A 20891-nucleotide genomic window follows, 5' to 3' on the forward strand; every position below is an offset into this window, starting at 1 on the left:
CAAAGGTTAAATAAAACACACAAAATGTAATGAAAATCATCCAAATGTATATTGTGTGTTCAGATGCCCTGTGTGGACAAAGTCATGGAACTTTATGACAATCAGGTTAAACGACCTACATTTTTCAGAGAGAACTTCTAATTCGACGGAACACAGCAGGAGGGTTAACATAATGTATGTATTAGGCTATTGTTTGTACTATTGTCATTACGTTTTATAGCTGTAGTGAAATCTACATTATGCGCCTTACGCAAAACACAAATAACCTAGGTCTTAAATTTGTCCCTATTTGGAAGCACTGGCGCCGCGATTACGTTACCCAGGCACGCAGTTAAACGCAGCGCCCAATCGAGGGCAGCGCTGAGCAGATCGAGCTATAGGGTTTTGGAGCGCTTCGCTTTGCACAGTCGAGTGAACTGGTGAGGAACGATACAGTACACTACAGTAGAAAAATAGTGGGGGAGACGAGAGTAAACAGCCACCTTAGACGCACACCTGCCATCCTTATCAAACCATAACCTATCGGCTGCCGTATAAGGGTGTCTTTGAGTCGCCTGCAGCGCAGAAAGAGTACTCATATTTTGAGAAAAATCTGGCTACATACCGCGCAGGAGGATCATAACAAGCAAAGGAGCAGCCGTGAGAGAAGCACGAGATACGGAGACATGGCTGTGACAACCTGTACACGATTCACGGACGAATTTCAGCTATATGAAGAGCTGGGAAAGTAAGCCTGTTTGTTTTAGTAATTTGCAGTCGCTGACTTGTCATTTGCGTGGGTGTGGATGCGGGTTTGTGTTGTTGCGGTGGTCTTTTTCGGGGTGACAGCGGCGCAAGGCAAGGGTGACAGCTCGCTCAAAATACGCTCTCTTCACACACACACACGAGATTCTTGTTCCCTGCGCTCTTAAAAATATTATGACAGTAGATGGTCAATGTGTCTGAACAAAGCTCTCCATGGGCATTGGGTAATATTGCTTTGGTTGGCGAGCTCTCTCTCCCTGGCTCCCCCCCATCACCCTATCAGCAGGCAACAACCACAGGTAGCGGTCCGGGAGACTGACATGTTGAGCTGTCTATAAATGGGGTGGCTGTTTGGTGTTTTGCTGCGCTGCGACTTTCGAGCAACCCCCGCAGAGAAAAATTTGCAGTTTTATTGCTAATCTCATGCTATTTTACACATTTTTCCATGAGGTTGAGAGAGAATGTTGCTGTTTTAGAGCAAATGTCCTGCTATTCTACACATTTTGCCATGAGGCTTAGAGAAAATGTTGCAGTTTTAAAGCTAATGTCCCAGAATTTTAAATTAATATTTTTAAGCACTTAAAAAAATTGCATGGACCAGAATGACATGCTCCCCCACTACTAATGTTTCTGCAGTGAGGTTTCACCAAATTCAGACAACGATTTTGTAATTTATTTGCAGACAATTGTTGTTTGCAGCTCAAGAAGCAGTACCTTTAGCACCCATTGATGAAGGTATGTTTTTCCCGGGGGACTTTTGTTAACCTTCATACAACCGACTGGGGTCATTTTGACCACAGAGGTATATTTGTCATCATAGCCCAATGGTGGTTTATTAAATTGACTTTGTCAATCAACTTGTTTTTAATCAATTGAACATTCTAAATCATTGTTTAGTGTTTCTGTTAGGGCTGGGAGATATGGAGAAAACATATCATTTTGATGGTATTTGATGTTTTTGAATAGTAAAAGATCTAAATATGCTTTCTGAGTATCTCCTGACCCTATTGTGGCAACACATAAATTATAAGTGATTTCAATGGGTCTTTCTCCATTTCTACTAGAGGTCGGCCGATTAATCGGAATGGCCGATTAATTAGGGACGATTTCAAGTTTTCATAACAATCGGTAATCTGTATTTTTGGACACCGATTTTGGCGATAATTAAAAAATAAAAATAAAATGTATACACCTTTATTTAACTAGGCAAGTCAGTTATGAACACATTCTTATTTTCAATGACGGCCTAGGAACGGTGGTTAACTGCCTTGTTCAGGGGCAGAACAACAGATTTTTACCTTGTCAGCTCGGGGATTCGTTTTTGCAACCTTCTGGTTACTAATCCAACGCTCTAACTACCTGCCTTACATTGCACTCCATGAGGAGCCTGCATGGCAGGCTGACTACCTGTTACGCGAGGGCAGGAAGAAGCCAAGGTCAGTTGCTAGCTAGCATTAAACTTATCTTATAAAAAACAATCAATCTTAACATAATCACTAGTTAACTACACATGGTTGATGATATTACTAGTTTATCTAGCGTGTCCTGCGTTGCATATAATCGATGCGGTGCCAGTTAATTTCTCATTGAATCACAGCCTACTTCGACAAACGGGTGATGATTTAACAAGCGCATTTGCGAGAAAAGCACTGTCGTTGCACCAATGTATCTAACCATAAACATCAATGCCTTTCTTTAAAATCAATACACAAGTATATATTTTTAAACCTGCATATTTAGTTAATATTGCCTGCTAACATGAATTTCTTACAACTAGGGAAATTGTGTCACTTCTCTTGCATTCCGTGCAAGCAGTCAGGGTATATGCAGCAGTTTGGGCCGCCTAGCTCATTGCAAACTGTGTGAAGTCCATTTATTCCTAACAAAGGCCGTAATTAATTATGACATAACATTGAAGGTTGTACAATGTAACAGCAATATTTAGACTTAGGGACTTAGGGATGCCATCCGTTAGATAAAATACGGAACGGTTCCGTATTTCACTGAAAGAATAAACATTTTGTTTTCGAAATGATAGTTTCCGGATTCGACCATTTTAATGACCAAAGGCTCGTATTTCTGTGTGTTATTATGTTATAATTAAGTCTATGATTTGATAGAGCAGTCTGACTGAGCGATGGTAGGCACCAGCAGGCTCGTAAGCATTCTTTCAAACAGCACTTTCATGCGTTTGCCAGCAGCTCTTCGCAATGCTTCAAGCATTGTGCTGCTTATGACTTCAAGCCTATCAACTCCCGAGATTAGGCTGATGTAACCGATGTGAAATGGCTAGCTAGTTAGCGGGGTGCGCGCTAATAGCGTTTCAAACGTCACTCGCTCTGAGACTTGGAGTAGTTTGTTCCCCTTGCTCTGCATGGGTAACGCTGCTTCGAGGGTGGCTGTTGTCGATGTGTTCCTGATTCGAGCCCAGGTAGGAGCGAGGAGAGGGACGGAAGCTATAATATTGAAGACTCATGTTAAAAGCAACCACCAGCTTTCATATGTTCTCATGTTCTGAGCAAGGAACTTTAATGTTAGCTTTTTTACATGGCACATATTGCACTTTTACTTTCTTCTCCAACACTTTGTTTTTGCATTATTTAAACCAAATTGAACATGATTCATTATTAATTTGAGGCTAAATTGATTTTATTGATGTTTTATATTAAGTTAAAATAAGTGTTCATTCAGTATTGTTGTAATTGTCATTATTACAAAGACTTAAAAAAAATTAAAAAAAAATCATAATCGGTCGACCTCTAATTTCTACTGTTCAATCCAACTCCAAACAAAAATAATTTTCAGCATTTTCATACATTTCTGCATTTCCTGCACTTTTGTTATCATTTCCACACTGTACCATGCTGCATGATATGGGCAACAAATCTGTCACTCAAGAAGAGAGCAGTTGCAGGACTACGGAGTCACAAGCACTTTCTTACTTTCTTGACGTTCACTCTGCATGGTCAGATGGATGCAACAATGTTGGTGACATGCTGCTTTCCACAAGCGTTCTATAATTACACTATTAGTGTGTGTGTGTGTGTGTGTGTGTGTGTGTGTGTGTGTGTGTGTGTGTGTGTGTGTGTGTGTGTGTGTGTGTGTGTGTGTGTGTGTGTGTGTGTATCTTACTGTCTGCAAACTACTGTTTGCTAGTTTATTGCTAAAATAATTTGTGTTAGCCGCTAATGGTAATCTATAACGTGCTCATCTCTCTCCTTCTTGAGTGACAGGGTGCAGGGCTTGGTGTGGTTAGCGGAATGCAGCAGCAGGAGGAAGGAGAGAATGACTCAAGTAGCAAACAGAGTAAACTATAAAAACAGACATTATATGCGCTGGAGTTGTGTATCACATTTAACAAACCAAACATTGAAATATCATTATAGAAGGTAAAGTAAAAACTCAAACCAGTCCGTTCATCTATACCGGTATATAGTAAAATACGGTATACCGCCCAGCCCTAGTTTTGGTATCAATATGGACCCCAGCCAAAAACACCCAATTCCACCTATTGTAATTTGATAGATAGGACCTTTTATTTGAATCTACACCTTCTTAATATTAAGTTGAACCCCCTCCCCCCTTTTACCCTCAGAACAGCATCAATTCGTTGGGGTATGGACTCTACACGGTGTTGAAATCAATCCACAGGGAGGCTGGCCCTTGTTGACTCCAGTGCTTCACACAGTTGTGTCAAGTTGGCTGGATGGATGTCCTTTGGGTGGTGGACATTCTTGATACGGGAAACTGTTGAGCGTGAAAACCCCAGTAGCATTGCCGTTCTTGACACACTCAAACTGGTGCGCCTGGGACCTACTACCATTCCCCATTCAAAGGCTTTCAAATATTTTGTCTTGCCCATTCACCCTCTGAATGGTAGAGGCTTAAAAAAAGGCTTACAAATCCTTAACAATCTCCTCCCCTTCATCTACACTGATTGAAGTGGATTTAACAAGTGACATCAATAAGGGATCATATCTTTCACCTGGTCAGTCTGTCATGGAAAAATCTATTCTTTATGTTTTGTATACTCAGTGTATGTTTTTCTGGAGTCATAATACCAGGTTATCCAAACACTCTTAGAAAAAAAGGTGCTATCTAGAACCTAAAACGGTTATTTGGCTGTCCTCATAGGAGAACCCCTTTGAATAACTATTTTTGGTTACAGGTAGAACCCTTTTGGGTTCCATGTAAAACCCTTTGCAGAGAGGGTTCTACATGGAAGCCAAAAGGGTTCTACCATTCCTATTGTTTCACTAGCAGCGACGCTAATTCTGGCTATGGGGTAAGTAAATAAAGAAAACTAAGCTATATCTTTGGTCATTTTCTTTTAGGATCAATGGACGAAATGTTAACAATCTCCTCCCCTTCATCTACACTGATGAAGGGGAGGAATCGTTTTTATCACATAAATATGACAATGTAAATTTAGGACCCCTTTAGGTATAAAAAATATATATAAATCAATTATTTGATTAAAATATTGAATTTGGCCTTTAGTACCAATTCCCATAGAAACACATTGAATAACACATTCATAAATGGCAAAAAAGACAGTCAAAAAAGAAAACATAAGAAATAAGGTTTTGAAGTATCTGTCCTATATCTAGGAGCTATAAGAAAGCTCAGGAATTTAGTTTTTTTAATACACATATTTAACCCCTTTTTTGGGGTGTGCACAAAACTACCTCCATACTTCCATTCATTTTATAAACCGGGTACCAGTAACCTTCAGACGAGTCCCGTGACACTTTTGGGGGGTCGTAGAGCAAAACGGAGACCACCATCGTGTTTGTGAGAGTCTCCCCTTTAGCCATTTTCGTGAGACAAACACTGCTGTAGCTCAACCATCTTCCACCGCAGATGTGGAAGGCCGCCATGTGGTGGATTGAGAAGCAGCCAAAACAAAAAACTGACGGATTGGTTTTATTTTTTTTATTATGTTATTTATATTGACAAATGCGTCAATAGACTCTAGGAGTTATTGCCACACTAAATCCAACATCTAAAGCATGGATGGTGTTGTAAAGCTGTCTATAGTGTATGTCTCCAACCCAGAGAATATAAAGCATTGAGCTACAGTATAAGCCCACTTAAACCTTGTCATAAAGCACAGGAGCTGCATATACCATGTGCAGCCTTTCCCTTCTCTCTCAGGTCCAGCACCTGTGGATTATTTTGGGATGTGCAATTACACAGTTGAAGCTAAATCGTAAACCACCAGACTTGCCTTCCGTAGCTCTAACTGTAGTGCTGCTGTGGGTTGTTACGTAGGCCTGCTGTAGTCATTCCACGAAATTGGAGCCTTTTGAACATGCAAACTTTTTAAGAAATTCACTTTAAAATATGTCTTCATTCAACATTCAGTTGCATGGTGGATATGTTTAGCCTACAGACTTAGAAGAAGAAAAAATATCTCAGGCATTAACCTCTTACATCTAGATGTTCCGCTAGCGGAACACCGCTCCAATATCCAATGATAGGGCGTGGCGCGAATTACAAATTCCTCGAAAATCCGAAAACTTCCATTTTTCAAACATATGACTATTTTACACCATTTTAAAGACAAGACTCTCCTTTATCTAACCACACTGTCCGATTTCAAAAAGGCTTTACAATGAAAGCAAAACATTAGATTATGTCAGGAGAGTATCCAGACAGAAATAATCAGACACCCATTTTTCAAGCTAGCATATAATGTCACAAAAACCAAAACCACAGCTAAATGCAGCACTAACCTTTGATGATCTTCATCAGATGACACTCCTAGGACATTATGTTATACAATACATGTATGTTTTGTTCAATCAAGTTCATTAGCATGTGACGTTCAGAACTAGCATTCCCACCGAACACTTCCGGTGAATTTACTAAATTACTCACGATAAACGTTCACAAAAAACATAACAATTATTTTAAGAATTATAGATACAGAACTCCTTTATGCAATCGCGGTGTCCGATTTTAAAATAGCTTTTCGGTGAAAGCACATTTTGCAATATTCTGAGTAGATAGCCTGGCCATCACAGGCTAGCTATTTTGACACCCACCAAACTCAGATTTACTATAAGAAAAATTGGATTACCTTTGCTGTTCTTCGTCAGAATGCACTCCCAAGACTTCTACAACAAATGTTGGTTTGGTCCCAAATAATCCATAGTTATATCCAAATAGCGGCGTTTTGTTCGTGCGTTCAAGACACTATCCGAAGGGTAACGAAGGGTGACGCACCGGCGCGTATCGTGACAAAGAATTTCTAAATATTCCATTACCGTACTTCGAAGCATGTCAAACGCTGTTTAAAATCAATTTTTATGCGATTTTTCTCGTAAAATAGTGATAATATTCCGACCGGGAGACGTCATTTTCGTTCAAAGACTGAAAATGTAAAATGGACTCTTCACGTGCACGCGTGTAACAGCTGTCTTCAGGAATGGACCAAGGCGCAGCGGGAATGTGGATACTCATAGTTTTTTAATAAACACAAGTAAAGCATCCACAGGGAAAAACAATAAACTCTACTCACGATGACAGGAACAGTTTTGCAGGCACACAACACGCAGTGCAAAAACAACTACCCACAAACACAAAGACAAACACACCCTATTATATAGGACTCCCAATCAAAGGCAACTCAACACACCTGCCTTCAATTGGGAGTCCCATCCCAATTAACTTTACATAGAAAACGAACCTAGAACCTATACCCATAACTAACTAACTAAACATAGAAATACATAAACACAGAGCAGTACCCAAAACCCCCGGAATACATCAATAAAACAACCTACTACCTACACCACCACCCCGAACCATATAAAACAAATACCCTCTGCCACATCCTGACCAAACTCCAACAACAACTAACCCTTAACTGGTCAGGACGTGACAGCGCGCCCCCGTCTCATTGTTCTCAGATCGACCACTATCCAAATACGCTACTGTTTTTCAGCCAGTGACTGCAGAGTCATCATTCAACGTTCTGGTGCCTTCTGAGAGCCTATGGGAGCCTTAGAAACTGTCACATTACAGCAGAGATCCTCTGTTTTCAATAAAGAGGCTAAAGAAGGCCAAGAAATGGTCAGAGAGGGCACTTCCTGTTTGGAATCTTCTCAGTTTTTGGCCTGCAATATGAGTTCTGTTATACTCACACCATTCAAACAGTTTTAGAAACTTTAGGGTGTTTTCTATCCAAATCAAACAATTATATGCATATTCTAGTTTCTGGGCAGGAGTAATAAACAGATTAAATCGGGTACGTTTTTTATCCGGCCGTGAAAATACTGCCCCCTATCCATAACAGGTTAAATCCTGTGAACTAAGAATATTTTATTTGATCTGCACTTGTACAGTACCACAATATATGTCAACCCTCTAACAGACACTTACAGTTGAAGTCGGAAATTTACTAAAACTCGTTTTTCAACCACTCCATAAATTTCTTGTTAACAAACTATAGTTTTAGCACGTCGATTAGGACATCTACTTTGTGCATGACACAAGTAATTTTTCCAACAATTGTTTACAGACAGATTATTTCACTTATAATTCACTGTATCACAATTCCAGTGGGTCAGAAGTTTACATACACTAAGTTGACTGTCTTTAAACAGCTTAAATTCCAGAAAATTATGTCATAGCTGTGGAAGCTTCTGATAGGCTAATTGACATAATTTGAGTCAATTGGAGGTATTTCAAGGCCTCTTTGCTTGACATCATGGGAAAATCAAAAGAAATCAGCCAAGACCTCAGAGAAAAAATTGTAGACCTCCACAAGTCTGGTTCATCCTTGGGAGCAATTTCCAAATGCCTGAAGGTACCACGTTCATCTGTACAAACAATAGTACGCAAGTATAAACACCATGGGACCACGCTGCCGTCATACCACTCAGGAAGGAGACACATTTTTTCTCCTAGAGATGAATGTACTTTGGTGTGAGAAGTGCAAATCAATCCCAGAACAACAGCAAAGGACCTTGTGAAGATGCTGGAGGAAACAGGTACAAAAGTATCTATATCCACAGTAAAACAGGTCCTATATCGACATAACCTGAAAGGCCGCTCAGCAAGGAAGAAGCCACTGCTCCAAAACCGGCATAAAAAAGCCAGACTATGGTTTGCATCTGCACATGGGGACAAAGATTGTACTTTTTGGAGAAATGTCTGATGAAACAAAAATAGAAATGTTTGGCCATAATGACCATCGTTATGTTTGGAGGAAAAAGGGGGAGGCTTGCAAGCCGAAGATCGCCATCCCAACCGTGAAGCACGGGGGTGGCAGTATCATGTTGTTGGGGTGCTTGGCTGCAGGAGGGCCTGGTGCACTTCACAAAATAATGACATTATGAGGAAGGAAAATGATGTGGATATATTGAAGCAACATCTCAAGACATCAGTCAGGAAGTTAAAGCTTGGTCGCAAATGCGTCTTCCAAATGGAAAATGACCCCATGCATATTTCCAAATTTGACACCAAAGTCAAGGTATTGGAGTGGCCATCACCAAGCCCTGACCTCAATCCCAGAGAAAATTTGTGGGCAGAACTGAAAATGCATGTGCGAGCAAGGAGGCCTACAAACCTGACTCCGTTACACCAGCTCTGTCAGGAGGACTGGGCCAAAATTCATCTAACTTATTGTGGGAAACTTGTGGAAGGCTACCCAAAATGTTTGACCCAAGTTATACAATTTAAAGGCAATGCTACCAAATACTAATTGAGTGTATGTAAACTTTTGACCCACTGGGAATGTGATAAAATAAATAAAAGCTGAAATAAATCATTCTCTCTACTATTATTCTGACATTTCACATTCTTAAAATGAGTTGGTGATCCTAACTGACCTAAGACAGGGAATTTTTACTTGGATTAAATGTCAGGAATTGTGAAAAACTGAGTTTAAATGTATTTGGCTAAGGTGTATGTAGCTAAGGTGTATGTAAACTTCTGACTTCAACTGTATGTAACTTCCCAACTATTATTTAAACGCATGTTTGCGATTAAATATTTAAAAAAATATTTGTTTAAGTATGTATCCCTTGTACAATTTAAACTGACATAATGTCAACCTGATAAAGTTACCATTGGTCCTCTAACAGGGTTGACAATTAGAGGTTTTAGGTAAAGATCGGCCATTACTCATGTGGTGAAGAGCATGGGACCACATGGTGTTCATCAAATTAGGAGTTATTTATATGTTCTAGGGCTGGGCGATATGGCAAATAAATTATCCCGACATCTATATATTTTCATTCGATAACGATAATTATCACGATATTAATCAAATCATGTTTAAAAGGTGCATATCTTCTTCAAACTCAAGAATGCCTGAACAAACCGTGGTTAGAGCGTTGGGCCAGTAACCGAAAGGTTGCTAAATCGAATCCCCGAGCTGACAAGGTAAACATCTGTCGTTCTACCCCTGAACAAGGCAGTTAACCCACTGTTCCCCGATAGGCCATCATTGTAAATAAGAAGTTGTTCTTAACTGACTTGCCTAGTTAAATAAAGGTTACATTTTTTTAAATTATGTGAGCTACACATACAATTATACTTGAAGGAAAATTGTTCCATGTTTGCGGCCAGGGAGCACGTACCTGGGGTCAATTAAATTGATAAGCCTCTTGAAACCTTTCTTTTCGACTGTGCTAATTGGTAGCATGTCCTTAGCAATCCAATGCATAATAGCATTTGTGATCTCTTTGTCTTTTCGATGTTTGCTTGTAGTGCATAAACACTCTGTGTTGACTGCTTCGGGCTAACATCCCTAGATTGGCTGGTGCTTGAGGGACGTTTATCAATACCAACGCGCAAACTAAAACTTCCTCCATGTTCCAAAGAGTGATTTTGCTTCAGATGTTGAAAAAGGTTTGTCGTATTACCTGACTTCGTAGCCACCGGTCTAAGGCACAATTTGCACCGAACATTGCTCTGCTTTTTGTCGGACTTCAAAAAGCCAAACCACTTCCAAATTACTGAAACAGTTTAACCCTTTATATCAATAATTTCTTCATTGGGAGCTGCTCCTTCTCCATGGCTATCACTGCCACTGTTTTCGCCTACATCACTCATTTTTTCGTGGTTAGTTGTGGCTACTCTATCACTCGAGGTGCTAAGTGGTTTTTAGTGGGCATATACCTCTCCAGGTGCATATTGTCACTTCTCCACACGCTCCTGCTGCGTCACAGAGGTGAAATGGACTGCTGTACCTAATTAATCTATATCGACATTATCAAAAATGATTCTAAACGTTTTGATATTGTTATTGAGGGAAGTAATTACCTCTAATTATTGATATTGATTTATCGCCCAGCCCTAGTTGATGTGTTTGACCAACACAGTCAATGATGATAAAAAAAATTAAATAGACCAAAAAAAATTGAACTTACTTCATTTCCCACCATACTGTTCAGAAGACCCAAATGATGTAACCTGCTGTGAATCATTTCTCTTGTGGGAATGGTACGTTATTTTAAAGGGGTAAAATGTTTGTGCTAATCACATGAATACAAATAATAATCTTCTGAAATTACTTTGTCGAAACAGCAAAATCACTAGGCCTTTACAATGATGGTGAAATGTAGTAATCTTTGGATTAATTTGACTGAACTCTTCCTAAAAGTGATACAGGGTTGACAGAGGGACATGTCAAAATGCTGAATTTTGGCACTTTATCAACCCTTTATTTAAATAAAAAATCAGATTTATTGAATTCTCCATGTGGACTATATTAAAGTGCACTTAATTTAGTATAACAGATTTTTACTTAAAATATCAAAGGCACTCATTTCGTGGAACGGCCGAGCTGTGATTGTAGTGTTGCTTTTAATTCAATCACTTTTTGACAGCATCCCTTTTGATTTGAACTAAACCTTCCATACATATTAGAAGTGCTTAGAAAGTGACTGTTTGGACCTGAATGCCAAAACATTCAGTTCACCCATTTTGCATACCTCACCATACCATGAGACATTCATGTCTTCATCACTGGAAAAGATAAACGGTTGAGATTGATATTTTTTAAAAGCTTACAAACAGGGTGTCAAACTATTAAAAAATAACATTCATGTCCATTATCTTGTAGCTTTCTAACTGTGTTGCACTGTGTTATGGAATAGGCTAAGTAGGCCTATGCTGTTTCTCTCTTTGGTGTGTTTATGCCTCCCAAAAAGAGACCTGGCCAAGTGTGAACTTTCCAGGCGCAGTTGTTGTTGGTCGTGGTGTCTGTGAGTCTCAAATGTGTGTGTGTGTGTGTGTGTGTGTGTGTGTGTGTGTGTGTGTGTGTTTCAGTGTGTCACTCTCCAGTCGCCATTATATGTAGGGTGTGTGTGTGCTCGTCCATGTGTCTCTACCAGGCCCCATTACGTGCATCGAGTGTGTAGCTTTCTGATTTCCCAGCAGCCTTCAGTCATTCCAGCTATGCGGGGCGAGGTGCAAGTGGCCCAGAAGAGGAGGGGAAAGGCCACATGGCCCCCCTCCCCCTTCACCCCTCCATGCCCCAGTCGGCTGACAAGATAAATCACTTTAACGTCTCTTCAGAGACATACAGTGAAGAAACAGGAAGAAATAAAGAGCACTGTGTTAAGATATTGACTCTGGTAGCTGGGAGCTCTGCCTAGCCCACCTGCACACACAAACCAGCTGTGCTCAAGGCAGGGAAGACATGCAAGGAGTGTGGGCTCCACTCGGTCGTCCTTATGGATGTTGTTGAATTGTTTGTTGAAATATGTGACAACATGAATGTGTGTGTCTGTGAAAGTGTTAATATTCATGTCTGAATAGCTGAAGTTTAACCCTTGCTTTCCCTTTTCCAAACGGTGTAATATTTTCCAAACGGTGTAATATCAGTGATAACGTCAAGCACACTCCTCATTCTCATCGACGGGGCTGCAGTGGAGCAGGTTGAGAGCTTCAAGTTCCTTGGTGTCCACATCACCAACAAACTAACATGGCCCATGCACACCAAGACAGTCGTGAAGAGGGCACAACAAAACCTATTCCCCCTCAGGAGACTGAAAAGATTTGGCATGGGTCCTCAGATCCTCAAAAGGTTCCACAGCTGCACCATCAAGAGCATCTTGACTGGTTGAATCACTGCCTGGTATGGCACTACAGAAGGTAGTGCGGACGGCCCAGTACTTCACTGGGGCCAAGCTTCCTGCCATCCAGGACCTCTATACGGTGTCAGAGGAAGGCCCTAAAAATTGTCAAAGACTCCAGCCACCCTAGTCATAAACTGTTCTCCCTGCTACCGCACAGCAACCGGTACCGGAGCGCCATGTCTAGGTCCAAGAGGCTTCTAAACAGCTTCTACCACAAAGCCATAAGACTCCTGAACATCTAATCAAATGGCTACCCAGACTATTTGCATTGCCCCCCATCTCCCCCTCTTTCACACTGCTGCTATTCTCTGTTGTTATCATCTATGCATAGTCACTTTAATAACTCTACCAACATGTACGTATTACTTCAACTAACCGATGCCCACGCACATTGACTCAGTACCGCTACCCCCTGTATATAGTCTCACTATTGTTATTTTACTGCTGCTCTTTAAATACTTGTTACTTTTATTTCTTATTCTTATCCTTATTTTTTTAAACTGCATTGTTGGTTAGGGGCTCGTAAGTAAGCATTTCACCTGTTGTATTCAGCGCATGTGACTAATAACATTTGATTTGAAGGAGAAAGGAATGTCATGAACTGGTGCAGTTAATACAGTTTGATTTAGTTCAAACTGATAAAGCAAGTATTTGTAACTAAACTGCTCTGATTCTTTTTGAATGTGGATTTTTGTACTTCAGCAATATTGACATGAAAAGAAAGTGTTTGCAAAACAGATTTTGCAGCGGGCATACTTGGTTTAAAAAACAACAACAAACAAAACAACACATGCTTTTGTGTTTTTAACCTTCTCACGTGTCACACTCACACACTGATCTTACAGTGTTTACTGACTTTGTGGTGGGAACCTCAGGGGAACCTATTATCCAGACTCTTATAGTATATTCTATTACCACCATTAGCACGCCACCCAAGGACAGAAGGCAGACACACTGCTGTGCTGGCAGAAAATGTTATTAGAAAATACCCCTTGTATAACATTCAGAGAAACTATGGCTCCTTCATTGCAATGTTAATGTTATACACTGTCATGACGTGCCCTGGGGGGAGGATCATAGCCCCCCCCCCTCTCTCCACAGTTTTATGAGTTTACGACAGGTCATGAATACCTGGTAGAAACTGCCATGCAGTATTGAGAGAGTCTACCAGAACTAAGAGAGACTTGGCCAAACTCCTAAATCCCCAAAATGGGAGAATTAAACAATATTTCCACTTCTGAGAATGTGGGAATGGTCCGTGGACAGATAAGGGACAGTTATGATGGTGATCTCATGAAGGACAGGAAACACACATAACGGTATCTCTTAACCTCTCTGGGCTAGGTGGGACGCCAGTGGAATCCCGTGGCGCGATATTCAAATACCTTAGAAATGCTATTACTTCAATTTCTCAAACATATGACTATTTTACACCATTTTAAAGACAAGACTCTCGTTAATCTAACCACACTGTCCGATTTCAAAAAGGCTTTACAACGAAAGCAAAACATTAGATTATGTCAGCAGAGTACCCAGCCAGAAATAATCAGACACCCATTTTTCAAGCTAGCATATAATGTCACAAAAACCAAAACCACAGCTAAATGCAGCACTAACCTTTGATGATCTTCATCAGATGACAACCCTAGGACATTATGTTATACAATACATGCATGTTTTGTTCAATCAAGTTCATATTTATATCAAAAACCAGCTTTTTACATTAGCATGTGACTAGCATTCCCACCGAACACTTCCGGTGAATTTACTAAATTACTCACGATAAACGTTCACAAAAAACATAACAATTATTTTAAGAATTATAGATACAGAACTCCTTTATGCAATCGCTATGTCCGATTTTAAAATAGCTTTTCGGTGAAAGCACATTTTGCAATATTCTGAGTAGATAGCCCGGCCATCACAGGCTAGCTATTTTGACACCCACCAAGTTTGGTACTCACCAAACTCAGATTTACTATAAGAAAAATTGGATTACCTTTGCTGTTCTTCGTCAGAATGCACTCCCAGGACTTCTACTTCAATAACAAATGTTGGTTTGGTTCCAAATAATCCATAGTTATATCCAAATAGTGGCGTTTTGTTCGTGCGTTCAAGACACTATCCAAAGGGGAAAGAAGGGTGACGCGCCCGGCGCGTTTCGTGACAAAAAAATGCAAAATATTCCATTACCGTACTTCGAAGCATGTCAAACGCTGTTAAAAATCAATTTTTATGCGATTTTTCTCGTAAAAAAGCGATAATATTCCGACCGGGAAACCCTGTTTTCGTTCAAAGACTGAAAATGAAAACATGGAGTCGTCTCGTGCACGCGCGCCCCAGTCTCATTGTTCTCAGATCGACCACTTACCAAATGCGCTACTGTTTTTCAGCCAGAGACTGGAGAGTCATCATTCAACGTTCTGCCGCCTTCTGAGAGCCTATGGGAGCCGTAGAAAATGTCACGTTACAGCAGAGATCTTTTGTTTTGGATAGAGATGACAAAGGCCAAGAAATGGTCAGAGAGGGCGCTTCCTGTTTGGAATCTTCTCAGGTTTTGGCCTGCCATATGAGTTCTGTTATACTCACAGACACCATTCAAACAGTTTTAGAAACTTTGGGGTGTTTTCTATCCAAATCATACAATTATATGCATATTCTAGTTACTGGGCAGGAGTAGTAACCAGATTAAATCGGGTACGTTTTTTATCCGGCCGTGCAAATACTGCCCCCTATCCCCAACAGGTTAAAGTGTACATTTCCCAGCTGTCAGGTTTACATCTAAATATTGTGAAATGTATGTGATTAAACATGAAACTATTTGTGAAAATATGTAATGTGATATTAACCTTCTAAATGAGAGAATGGATTTTCATATAAAGATTAACTAGTCAGTGGCCACACCCCCGTAAACCCAGACATCACATTAGCCGTCATAGAACCACCCCTTCTTCGACAGCGGATAAAACCCACTCCTGAAGAAATTCGCACCAGACTAGAAAACATGCAGCTGACGCGACATGTTGAAGTAGTTGGCACTACAACTCTACCAAAGGACAAGACCATACCACGTGGAGCTTTGGCTACACGGCTGGAAATGGTTAAACTCTGAGACTATCAATCACTACAGAATAAGAGCAAATCTTAGATGTATAATTACTAGTCTGCAGCTAGACATTACGTAAGTCTAGAACGAGAATACAGACAACCGACGAAGCATCTATTCTATGAGAAACATTTCTGAATGGTACTCTGAAGCACCCATTCTAACCACCTACAACCATGAAAGACATTGTGACTTCTGGTAAAGTTAACCAGAGACTCTGATGAACCCTACAGGACAATCGAGGATTTCAACAGAAAAGACAACATCGACAGTAAATATATATACATTGCAATTATTCTCGAATGAGCGGCCGTTCATGCACAAAGGATTAGCAGTTCAATAAATATAATTCTAAACTTTGTGTAGTGAATCCATTTTGTCTTTCCCGCTCTTTCTCAGTCCCCACCCATTTCCTTTGACTACCAAGCCGTCATATCGGCTTAGCCCACTACGGGCTTTTCTATCATTGTTGGTAACTAATATCTACTGTTTGTTTGTGATGCATTTCTGTGATTATTTAGTTAGTTAGTAAATAAATCATTAAGCCAATTTGTATATTGCTGATTCGTTATGGAAACTAGGATTCGTGCAGATAACCAAGAATTTTACTACATTTGGAATGAGACTAATGAGGTAAAGATTAATAATAATTAATAGAAGACTGTACTCGATAAGATATGAAAATATCTGAAGAGTCGATTCGGGAAATAGAGACTATAAAAAAATTATGTGGTGCCCCGACTTCCTAGTTAATTAAAGTTTACATGATTAGCTTAATCACGTAATAATAATTACACCTCGAGAATTGATTTGATAAAATAAGTCTTCACATTTAATGATAGTCCAGACACGTCAACACTATGTAATATGTCTGACCGGATGTTCTGTTCCTTTTGTCTTTGTGTACAGGGGAGCCTTTTCAGTGGTGCGCAGATGTGTCAAGCTGTGTACTGGACAGGAATATGCCGCCAAAATAATCAACACCAAAAAGCTATCTGCAAGAGGTAAGCATTTTTAAGCTCTGTGCTGTCTTTTTTTAATGTTTACATTTAGGTTGCACTGCTGTATCCTACTATCCATGAACCATCTGAATAGGCCATGATCCAGTGTTGCTCAACCTTGGGGGACCCCTATTATTAAAACTATTTACAAACACCTTATATTCATCAGCATTAAAAAGATGTATCCTACAGTACAGTATACTGTATATTGTCATGAAAAAGCATTGGCCTGTATTTCCCACTTGTATTTCCCATTCGTTGTAATGTTAATCAGTATCACACATGTTGGGTAACTGTTTTAGAAAAAGCCAAGGCCAGATGCCATGGCCATGAGATCCACTCAGGGCCTTTAGGTCCACAATGACTGCAGGGTGTGTTTCACGCCTCCAGCTGCACAGTGTAAATCTCCTGCTGCCCTCTCTGCCTCGTAACTGGAGCCCTAAGGCGGCTCTGCCCTGCCAGGTGTCAGAAGACCTGGGTTCAAATACTATTTGAAATCTTTCAAATACTTTTAGCATTTGCATGAGCCTGCCTGTGGTGCCAGATGGACGGAGTTTGCAGTGTTCTTCTACAGCTATTTAATTGGGTCCATTGCACCAGGCAAACTCAATCAAGCACAGCTAAAGTATATGAAATGATTTCAAATAGTATTTGAACCCAGGTCTGACAGACAGATGAGGGCTACTTGTTATTGTGGTGAACAAACATTTCAACAGGTATTAGTGGGGGGGGGGATCCTCCTGGAACTTGAAGAGGCCGGTGTTCTCTCTCTCTCTCTCTCTCTCTCTCTCTCTCTCTCTCTCTCTCTCTCTCTCTCTCTCTCTCTCTCTCTCTCTCTCTCTCTCTCGGCAACTGTCAGACCAGTTTTAGAATGACACAACAGGGACTTGAATCTGGGTCGTTGGGGTCAATTCCACTTTTGACTTTGGGAATTAAAATGGCTGACCCCCACTCAGCTTGACACATTTATTTTGTCCATTTTAAATGGTTGTGTTGCCTCAGGATGATCAGATGTCATAGATCTATTTTGATACAAATTATTAAGTTTGATTTGGAATCTTTTTGGTATTCATTTCCAGGTTGTTATTTATACAGTAGCTGAATTGAAGATACAAGGACTAGTTTATCTCCAATCTTTTTAGGCAACAGTTTGTTTTGAAGGCTCTGGCTGGCTGTCCTTCCACGTAGTGGGCCTGGGGATCTAGGAACACATTAGTGAATGTAATGACATTACTGCCATGACCAGATTATCCAGCCTGCATTACCATAAGGCCCCGGCTAACACTAGTCACGCAGATTGACTTGATGAGACTGTTACACACCAGAAGTTTTAATCAGGGCAGAGAAAAAGGGGGAGAGAGAGTCGAAACAGCAGGTCCAGTCTATGTTTCAACTTGTCAACTTGTCAAAGGAGTAGGCTGTCCTTGTAAATAAGAATTTGTTCTTAACTGATTCCATATGTGTTATTTCATAGTTTTGATGTCTTCACTATTATTCTACAATGTAGAAAATAGTAAAAAATATAGAAAGATTCTGGAATGAGTAGGTGTGTCCAAACTTTTGACTGGTACTTGCTGGAACGGAAAATATAACGCTGTACAACATGACGGTTGGCTGTACAATACTGGGCTATTTAGCTAAAGAATCCCCGCAGGGCACGAGGAAGGAGTAGGATGTCCTTGTAATAAGAATTTGTTCTAGTTAAATAAAGGTTGCACTAAGAGCATAACATTCCTGCACTCTAATTTTCTAATTCTTGTCTAACCAATATCCAAACAGAGATTAAGTGAAAATAAAAATCTCATTGATTTATCAAGACCAGTCCCCATGATTGCCTCAGAGGAGTGTGAAATGGTGATAAAATAGTTGTAGACTTTTGCTTCTAACTTCAATATACTCTTTAAATAAATAAGACCTACACAATTTTTAACAGCACATTACTCAACACTAGTGAGACTCATACTGTAGGCCTACCATAAGCGAAATATTGGTGTTCTCTTTTTCAATGACGTGACTCTCTGCCAATAATTACATTTAGAGGATTGGAGGACTCTAAATTAGTATTTAAGGGGCATTTTCTGTTAGGATCTGTGACAGTATGAGAATATCTAAGGGGCTTTTATATAATTCAAAATTAATGAATATGTCATGGTTGTCGTAGGAAGGAGCGGACCAAAGTGCAGCGTGTGTGTCGTTCCACATTTTATTTTCACTGTGAAACTATGCAATACATACAAATAAACTGAATAACAAAAACAACAAACCGTGACGCAGCGATGAAACATACACTAACTCAAAGACAATCTCCCACAAACCCAGGTGGGAAAAACACCTACTTAAGTATGATCTCCAATTAGAGACAATGAGGACCAGCTGCCTCTAATTGGAGATCATCCCAAACAAAACCCAACATAGAAATACAAAACTAGAACATAACATAGAAAAACTAAACTAGAAAACCCCCCTGTCACACCCTGACCTACTCTACCATAGAAAATAACAGCTTTCTATGGTCAGGTCGTGACATAATAATAATAATAGTAATAATAATCGCTTTGTTTAAAAAGTAACAATATTTTGGAGATTTCGTTTTCATTTAACATAGAGTGAGCGAGAAAAAGGCAACTCTTGAACATGGGGTGAGACATTCTCACTAATTTGTCAATAAAACCAGTTTGTTATTTAGAATTATTTATTTCTGGAGAAACCTAACTTGATTATTTAGCAGATATCACTTGCTTATATTCAGAAGATGATGAGCGATCGGCAAAGGCAATCTGTAATCTGCTGGCATCACGTCACAACATCAACATCACTCTAATTACAGTCAGAAAACAGTTGAAGAAACTTGCGTGGACTTATGGAAAGGCTCGGTAAGAAATGTTTTATATATATATATACACTGCTCAAAAAAATAAAGGGAACACTTAAACAACACATCCTAGATCTGAATGAAAGGAGATGCCCAGCTCGGAGAGGGTGGAGAGGAGGATCTGATGGTTCACGGTATCAAAGGCAGCAGATAGGTCTAGAAGGATGAGAGCAGAGGAGAGAGAGTTAGCTTTAGCAGTGCGGAGAGCCTCCGTGACACAGAGAAGAGCAGTCTCAGTTGAATGCCCAGTCTTGAAACCTGACTGATTAGGATCAAGAAGGTCATTCTGAGAGAGATAGCAAGAGAGCTGGCCAAGGACGGCGCGTTCAAGAGTTTTGGAGAGAAAGGAAAGAAGGGATACTGGTCTGTAGTTGTTGACATCGGAGGGATCGAGTGTAGGTTTTTTCAGAAGGGGTGCAACTCTCGCTCTCTTGAAGACGGAAGGGACGTAGCCAGCGGTCAAGGATGCGTTGATGAGCGAGGTGAGGTAGGGGAGAAGGTCTCTGGAAATGGTCTGGAGAAGAGAGGAGGGGATAGGGTCAAGTGGGCAGGTTGTTGGGCGGCCGGCCGTCACAAGACGCGAGATTTCATCTGGAGAGAGAGGGGAGAAAGAGGTCAAAGCACAGGGTAGGGCAGTGTGAGCAGGACCAGCAGTGTCGTTTGACTTAGCAAACGAGGATCGGATGTCGTCAACCTTCTTTTCAAAATGGTTGACGAAGTCATCCGCAGAGAGGGAGGAGGGGGGAGGGGGAGGAGGATTCAGGAGGGAGGAGAAGGTAGCAAAGAGCTTCCTAGGGTTAGAGGCAGATGCTTGGAGTTTAGAGTGGTAGAAAGTGGCTTTAGCAGCAGAGACAGAAGAGGAAAATGTAGAGAGGAGGGAGTGAAAGGATGCCAGGTCCGCAGGGGAGGCGAGTTTTCCTCCATTTCCGCTCGGCTGCCCGGAGCCCTGTTCTGTGAGCTCGCAGTGAGTCGTCGAGCCACGGAGCAGGAGGGGAGGACCGAGCCGGCCTGGAGGATAGGGGACAGAGGAAATCAAAGGATGCAGAGAGGGAGGAGAGGAGGGTTGAGGA

At 40.6% G+C, this 20891-nt stretch overlaps 1 protein-coding gene across 50 annotated transcripts in view; it reads left to right on the top strand.

Moving 5' to 3' along the window:
- The first annotated feature begins 354 nt into the window (after positions 1–354).
- LOC106584897 (calcium/calmodulin-dependent protein kinase type II subunit beta) overlaps positions 355–20891 on the top strand; it is a 94503-nt gene continuing 73966 nt past the window's right edge. For 15 of the 50 annotated variants that reach the window (XR_006761842.1, XR_006761850.1, XR_006761859.1 and 12 more), the window contains exons 1-2: positions 356–727; positions 16858–16952. Coding sequence is in view for 20 of the 50 variants with exons in the window: in XM_045707146.1 (XP_045563102.1) it covers positions 666–727; positions 16858–16952 (157 nt within the window). In the remaining 30 variants the exon portion in view is untranslated. Of the gene's footprint in view, positions 728–16857; positions 16953–20891 lie in introns of all 50 variants that reach the window. The other 35 variants (XR_006761853.1, XR_006761869.1, XR_006761845.1 and 32 more) reach the window with 8 other exon arrangements.

Source organism: Salmo salar, chromosome ssa24 (assembly GCF_905237065.1).
Source record: "Salmo salar chromosome ssa24, Ssal_v3.1, whole genome shotgun sequence".
NCBI lineage: Eukaryota > Metazoa > Chordata > Actinopteri > Salmoniformes > Salmonidae > Salmo > Salmo salar.